This window comes from Vicugna pacos, chromosome 28 (assembly GCF_048564905.1).
Source record: "Vicugna pacos chromosome 28, VicPac4, whole genome shotgun sequence".
NCBI lineage: Eukaryota > Metazoa > Chordata > Mammalia > Artiodactyla > Camelidae > Vicugna > Vicugna pacos.
The window spans coordinates 3,614,449-3,622,163 of record NC_133014.1 but is presented as its reverse complement, the minus strand read 5'-3'; the positions used below and the strand labels follow the sequence as shown (position 1 = coordinate 3,622,163).

Here is a 7,715-nt window from a genome sequence, read left to right as displayed (position 1 = left end):
GCTCCATGGGAAGAGACTCGCCTCCGAAAAATGAGACCCAGTAAGTCTCAGAAGTGTCATCCTAATGCTGACCACCATGGAAAACCTACAAGCCTGTCATGTTGAATCTTGGTCCCTACTGGTGGGGTGAGATAAAAGCGAAAGTTTTCTAGGACATTAGCAGAAAAACTTATATTCATCCCTACCTGGCTACTTGGAGCCCTGGTGTCCTTTCTCTGCTGGTTCACACCATGGGCGGCCCAGCCCGCGGGGCCCGAGGTCACTGAGTGCCCAGGACTCAGGTGTCCGATCTCCTGGAAACGCCCATGCAGGGCAGAAGGATGTGTGCATCCGGGCAGCGCCGTCCCAGCCTCAGCAGCTTGCTCTGCGGGATTCCAGCAAGTGATTCTGCATCTGACTCCCTGCCCCCTAAATGATGGAAACCCCCAGCCCGAGTCCCCGCGAGGACCACATGAAAGGGGGCACAGGAGGACCTGGTCAGTGCCTGGGCCGCGGGAGGGCTGGACACACACAGCAACGACCTTCAGTCGTGCTGTCAGCCTGCCTGACGCCCTAGCTGTTTCCTTCGAGGGCAAGGATGGAAACGTGTCAGAAGCTGGCTGTCCACAAGTGAGGTCGTAAGAGCTCAGGGTCGGCTGACAAGAATGCAGCATCCTCTGAAGCCAGGAACTTGGCTTCGATGGCCTGGAATGACCACCCTCACCCCACTGTGCACACCAGTTGCTCTGGGCAAATGGTCAAAGTGGGGGCGACAAGACAGAGCCGGGTTAGTGGAGTTGGGCGCCAGGCTTCCTTCGCCTCCCCCACTGACACATCCAACGTCAGTCTCCCGTCTGGCTCTCTCCACCCCTTGGCCTGTCATCTTCTCACAGCCTCTCCTTCCCATCGGGTCTGTCGGCTGAAGCCCCCCTTTAATCTTAATGTGCTGACGAGCTGTCCAGGCCAACGATGCAGGACCAAGAAGGAGAGTGAAGTTGCTGCTCTGGACTGTCTGTCTGAACACAGCCGCCCTGGCTGGTTTCCAGCTTCCTCTTTTGTTCACGGTCGGCGCAACACGGGCGGGGAAATCTGCAGATGGGGACCAGAGAGCTGACTTGGTGAGACTCAGACTCCCCGAAAATCACCCCAACAATCTGCACCCCGGTCTCTCCAGCCTGAGACTGGGGTCACCCACACATATTTGGGACTGGCCTGCCCGATGGCTCGCTCAGTGGGTGAGAAGAGTCCGGGGCTCTTAGCTGTGTGCACCCCTCCCTCAGCTAGTCCAGCCCCAGGAATGAAAGAAAGAACACAAAAAAGGCTGGGAGATTCACTCAGCAGGGTTTCTCAAAGACCTGCTGTGAACGAGGTCCTAAGGGGTGAATTAAAATTGAGAAGGGGAGATGTAAACAAAGTCACCCGAGGGGGGCAGACTTCCTTCCGAGCATTTGGCTAAATGGTGATGTGAAAAGTGACCAGAAATCTCCTTCATTAAAGGAAATTCCCCGCAGGGCAGAATTCATCTGAAGGTAGCCTGAGTCACCTTAGGGCGATGCAGCAGAGGGTCAGAAGCGCATAGTTTCAAATTTAGTGCAGTCACAGCAAAGGATTCGAGGGGCGGCCGGTCCAAGCCCCTGCAGGAGCTGGGAGGCGCCACCAGGTCTGAACGACTCAGTTCTAGAACAACTTAGGTGAAATGCCCTGCGAGCAGAAACCATCACCTCACCTGGATAATTTTTATGTAAAAACGATGAAATTATTACGAGAAAAAGAATGCAAAGAATTTTAATCAAATCAACAAGTTTACATTTGTACATCTCGTGTATCTGGGAGCTGACCAGGGGCAGAGGGTAAAGACGAGGACAGAGGTTTCCGAGGGAGGGAAGCTGTGTGGCGGCGGCAATTCGAGGGTGCGGCCCCCGCCCCCAGAGCCCCAGGAAGCACGTTCCCGGGCCCCAGGCACAGGTGCTCCCGCTCTGAGCGCAGGCCCGAGGATCCGCAGCCCAGGACGTGCCCACATGGGCGCCGGAGAAACCAACAGCTCAGGGAGTTTGAGATTTGACCCTGGAATAGTCACGTCAGCTGAGTCTGGTTCCTGCTGTTTTAACGCAGACAGTTACACGGAACCTCCTGAGAGAGGAAGGGCTGAGCGGCAGTTCTAATCGCTCTATTCAACGGCTCGGTCACAAAACAGCCTTTTAAAAATACGATTTGAGAAAAGGGCCTTGAGGGAGTTAGAGAAAGGTTAGAGAAAGGTCTGGTTTTTAACACAGGAGGCAGTCCTGCACAAAGGCACAGAACTCCACCGCGTTATTCAGTAGAGATACAAAACTGGTCAACTTCAGTCCCCGTTCTTCTAAAGGATAACAAACACTGCAAAATACTGAACAATGTTTAGAGAAAAGAGAGGCTGGAGCCCCTAAGCTAGGAAGGAGCGGTAAGAAGGCTTTTCCAGGACTGCACCCACCTCGGGCAGAGAAACAGTGCTTTTAAAAGTGCGGTTTTGTGTGTTGCCGGTTCTCTGAGGAATGCACCCAGACTCCCAAGTGGTAACGAGAAGGGACTCGGTAACACGACCGCCCATCCGTCCACAGGCGTCCGCAGGGGGCACCCACGCGGCTCGGACTCAGCGGCTGACAGCACACAGCCGAGCTGGGGGAACCTCTTCACCGTTTATTCTTTAGAAATGGAGACACAGCAGGAAAGGGTGCGGGTGCCTTTGTTTCTGGCCCCCTTGGAATCACAAGAGGAAGGAGCACGCTGACCATTACTCGTACAGAAAACGTTTCTGCAGAACGGAGGGTGAGCTCCGGGCTGAGGGACAGGGCGCACCCCCGGTCCTCCCGCCACACACACGAGCTGCTGCAAGTCTTACGGCGGGGGGTATAGTGTCTTTCTTCTTAGATCCTGACAGAATCAGGAATCCCCACGAGGAGGTGCAGAAGAGGGCAGTGAAGTAACAACAGCGCCAGCTGCTCCGCGCTGCTGGGCAGAAACGCAGAAGGGATGCGGGTCTCGGGTGCCGGGCGGCGCCCGTCCTGTGCGCGCGGGAAGCCACGGCGCATGCGCGGCAAGTGCCGGGCGGTGAGGCCGCCGGCTGGGCCGCCCCGCGGGGGGCAGGCCTGCCCTGGGGAGGGGTGCCGTCTCCCTCGCGTGGGAGGCAGCCGCCACCCACCGTCCACCCTGCCCAGGGTGCAGGTGGCCCCCCGCTGCCCCTGAGAACACGTCCGCTTGTGGCCGGAACGTTTGTTTCCCTTTTCATTTCCCGAGTGTTCAGCAGGGGATGCGTTTGAACAGGAGGCAGCATCCCGAACGGAACATGACAGGTGAATCTCTAACCAAGAGAGAAACCACTGAGAGAATGTAACTTCAAATAAAACGGAGAACATGTGTGTTGCAGTTTCACGCCCACAGACCATGCGCCACGGGTCCCGGTCCCCGCCATGGACGTCCAGACACGCCGGAAGCATATCCCCAAGCGACCTCAGCTTCTCGAGGTTTTCACTCAAGAGGTGGCCAGAAGTGAATGAATTTACCCGAAAGGGAGTGCTTGGGTCCCCAAGGCAGAATCTTTTAGGAGTCGAGAGCCAGGCGGGAGGTGGGAAGGAACAAAAATACTTCCTAAGGTCGGCGTCCCCAAGGACAAAGGCAGAGCCCGCCAGGTGACGGGGTGGCCGGTGGCCGAGTGGTGAGGTCAGAGAGCGCCCCCGCGGGAGGGGGCAGAGGACTCAGGAGGTCCCGCACCCTGGCCGCTTACCCACCAGGACAGGGTTCCCGGTGCCCCCCAAGCAAACGTTTCCAGTGCAAATGTGCGCCTATAGACTAGGGCGCCGGGTGGGGGTCCGCTTCGTCTGGGTGGCACAGGGAGGCCCGTTTCCTTCCAGAGTAGACTTCTGTTCCGGGTTGTGATGTACCTGAATCGGGCCTGTCTCTCTTTTGGGGACTGTCCACTTACATCTGATGGAGGGGGTCAGCCGCCGAGAGCCATTCCCCACGGACTGAGGTCCCCCGGCTCCAGGTGCCGTCCCTTTCCCATGGCGACGTGGGCACCACGGCCCCCGCGCTCTGCAGCCGGCAGGCTGGGTCAGAGCCCTCGGCTGGTCTTTTCAAGTCCGAGTCCCAGGGCTGGGGGAGCTGGGGTTTGTGTGTCTGCCGGCCGCACAGTGGGTGTGGACCAGACCCCCGTTCGGGTACCTGACAAACGTGGGCTCACAGAAGGGGTTCTGGCACATCTGGCAAAGCTTTTTGTCTGAGAGCCGAACGGAGCTTCCCTTCAGTTTCATCTGTGAAAAGAAAGAAAGATGGGACACCTGTCACGTGAGTGACACTGGTTTTCAGAGCTGTTACCGCTTCTGATGGGGCTGTTTTGATACTGACCTCTCGAAATAGGCCCTAAGACGTGAAAATAAACAGAAACATCCTCAGGAAATGGAAAAGTGAAAAAAACAGCTACAAAACTGCCTGCTTCTCTCACAAAAGTCATGGTCGATTGATATCGACCTCTCGAAACAGGCCCTGAGACGTGAAAATAAACAGAAACATCCTCAGGAAATGGAAAAGTGAAAAAAACAGCTACAAAACTGCCTGCTTCTCTCACAAAAGTCATGGCGGCCTGGCCACGGCGCTTCTCACCGAGACCCTCTCAGACGTTCACGGAGCCCTGATGCCGTCAGGCACGACCTGTCAGGCACAACCTGTTACAAAGTCACGCCAGTTGGAGCTGACCAGACGTCTCAGGTCATCTCATTCCCTGCTCCCCTCGTTTGCAAACCAGAAAAGTAAGGCACCAAGAAGAGACTTCGTCAAAGTCATGGGGTCGATTGGTGCCCACTCCTGACGCCCCAGGAAACAGAATCTCCTTTCTTTAAAGGTAAATGATGAAACTAACAAACTCCATTCCTCCTTGTCTGATAAACGGGACTGAAATTCTGCAAGTTAAACGCCTCTCTGCACAATTGACCTGGTCAGCGCAGCAGCTCAGCCTATCGGCAGGGCAGGGTCCAAGTGTGGTCAATTCACCTAATTAGTTTCTTCAGTCATTCAACAAACATTTATTCGATGCCCTTAAGACGCCAGGCTTGGCTCAGGAACACTGACACAAACAGGAAATTCCTGCCCTCCAAGATCCCAAAGCCTGACGGTGAAGGGTGACAACCACGGCTGTGTGCGCACGGCACGTGGGTGGGTGAGTGAGGTGCCGGCCTGCTCAGAGGGACGGGAAGGTTTCACAGGGCAAAGAGACTCAGGCTGGGTTTCGAACAGGCATCCCCCAGGCACAGAGGAGGCGGTAGGAATGTCTCTGGCAGAGGGAGAGGTGGGTACAAGGCCGTACGTGTGAAATGGCATGTCCCTGGGAGGTTCCGCACATCCTGGGAGCAGTGAGGGGGGCAGGGGCGGCCCGAGGAGGGAGGCTGGCTCTTCCAGGGCTCTGGACTCCTCCACGGCAGAGTCAAGGAAGGCGGCTGAGCGGGAGGAACACGTCGGATTCCTGCTCCGGAAGGACAGTCTGCTGGCCTCGGGGAGCTCGGGCCTCACCAGAGAGAAGCCTCCGATGAGCCTGGTGCTGTCACAGACTGAGTGCCTGTATCTCCCCCAAATTCCTATGTGGAAGCCCTAACCCTCTGCCCCAAGTGGTGGTACCCAGAGGTGGGGCTGGGGGAGGTCATGAGGCAGGGCCCCGTGATGGCATCACGGCCCTCACAGAGGAGGCTGGCGCGCACTCCCGGCCGTGCCAGCACAGTGAGAAGGGGGCCGACTGCAGGCCAGGAGTAGGGAACTCAGCCAGCACCTCGACCTTTGGCTCCCAGCCCCCAGCCCCTGAGAACTGGACGTGCGTGGTCTGAGCCTGCTGACCTGCGGGATTTGTTACAGGGACGGGGGCCAAGAATGTGGAGTTCTTTATTTGGGGGGGGCAATTAGGTTTACTTTTATTTATCTCTTTTTATTATTATTAATTTTAATGGAGGTACTGGGGACTGAACCCAGGACCTCGTGCGTGCTAAGCACACGCTCTACTCCTGAGCTATCCCCTCCCCTCCATGGTTTCTGAATTGGCCCGCAATTCACACCTGGGTGCTTCCACGTTCTGTGTGACCTTCCGGTGCCAATGCTTCCTCTTCTGGGAGAGGAGACAATGGCAGCGGATTCTGCAGGAAACTGCTGTGCTGACGCGGTGGCGTCATGATGCACAGGAACGCCTGGCACCCGGCACGTCCTCGTGAGGGTCAGCCCTTCCCACACGCGCTCTAGACCGTCAGGGTCTGAAAGGGGAGGGAGGCAGCTCCAACGTCACACCTGCCGACCAGCTCCCGCCCCTGCTCTGGACCTGCTTCTGTATGAGCAGAACCGCGTACGTGATGTGCTGAACTTAACAGAGAAAAAAACAGACAGAGCATCTTTTCCCGAGAAAAGTCAACCTCAAACAAAACGTCTCTCCTGGGAGGGCCAGGCTCTCACCTTATCGTATTTGTAGATCAAGTTTTCAGACCTGGCCAGCCCCACGGCCACCTGCGCGCTCCTCCGGGCGTGCACGCTGTCCCTCACCGCCCCCATCAGGAATGGGCGGAGCAGCTGCACCGACCAGGTGCCGGGCAGCAGCTGCAGAACCTGGGCGGCATCGAACTCGGTGGCGTGGCGGTTCAGCAGGTCCACGGCGGCCACGGCCAGCTCGTGCGCGGAGGGGCCGGGCCGCAGGCAGAGGCCTAGCAGCAGGTGGAAGAGCCGCCGGCGGTAGGGTGGGTCCCTGTCCTCGGAGCGCCACAGGCAGTAGTCCTCGGCCGCCGCGAAGTCCCCCAGCTCGTGCACGAGGATGCGCAGCGCCTCCTCGTGCTGCTCCAGCCTCCCGTGCAGGATGGCCCGCTCCATGGGGAGCCCGGCACCCCGGATCCTGTCTGCCGGGGGAGTCGCCAGTTAGAAATGGCAGGCCCCGGCCACCCGGTGCCAGTCCTGCCAGGGGCCCTTAGCTTAAGTGTGAGCAGAGCAAGACTGGCTACCCAGACTCCCCCAAGCTCTGCCTCCTGGGTACCCAGACTCCCCCAGACTCAGGCACCCGAACACCCCAAAACTGCCTCCCAGACGATTAAGAGGCTTCGTTGTATTTTCATGCTTCGCCTCTAGGTGTGAGTAACACTCACAGGCACGGCCAGAACTCAGAGTGCACAACACGGAGTTTGGAGAATGAGTAAAACCAATGACCACGACCTCAGAAGCTGCGGTGGGTCACTGAGCATCACGGCTCCAGGCCCCCATCTGGCCCACCCTTACTGCTGTCTTCCCAGGAAGGTAGCTTCTGACGAAAGCAGAAAGCCCTCTACTCATTAAACTCAGACAGCAGCACCTCACCCCCAAGGTGTGCTGAACCCCTCTAGTCCAGATTACAATTTCCAATTTCACGGCTGACCCTGGGCCCTTGTCCGTCAGGTGGCCTGGGGGTGTCTGTCTGGGCACACTGCCAAGCCTGCCCCTTACAGCCTGTGAGCTGTGGGGCGGGGGCAGGATGCAACTCCCCAGGCGTCAATGCACCTTCCTGTGAAAATGGTGACAAATCACAGGACTTTGGTCACAGGCTTGTTGCAAAAGGAAGTGTCAGGATGTCAGCTGAGCCCTGTGACCTGTGCCTGGCGGTCAGTCCACCCTCAGCATTCAGGGTTGCTGTCTGCAGATTCGCCAAAACTCATTTGTAACCTGGAAGTCATACTCTAGGTGCTTCTGTGGTCCCTGTGGACACGCGCTCGGTG

General features: G+C 57.6%; 1 protein-coding gene across 3 annotated transcripts in view; it reads right to left on the bottom strand.

Annotated features, from left to right (window-relative positions):
* Nucleotides 1-1,748: 1,748 nt before the first annotated feature.
* The window catches only part of TGFBRAP1 (transforming growth factor beta receptor associated protein 1), a 33,999-nt gene continuing 28,032 nt past the window's right edge, over nucleotides 1,749-7,715 (bottom strand). For all 3 annotated transcript variants that reach the window (XM_072951223.1, XM_072951224.1, XM_072951225.1), the window contains 2 exons: nucleotides 6,436-6,869; nucleotides 1,749-4,262 (listed from right to left, as the gene is read on the bottom strand). In XM_072951223.1, the coding sequence (XP_072807324.1) occupies nucleotides 4,086-4,262; nucleotides 6,436-6,869 (611 nt within the window). In that variant the 3' untranslated portion in view covers nucleotides 1,749-4,085. The remainder of the gene's footprint in view (nucleotides 4,263-6,435; nucleotides 6,870-7,715) is intronic.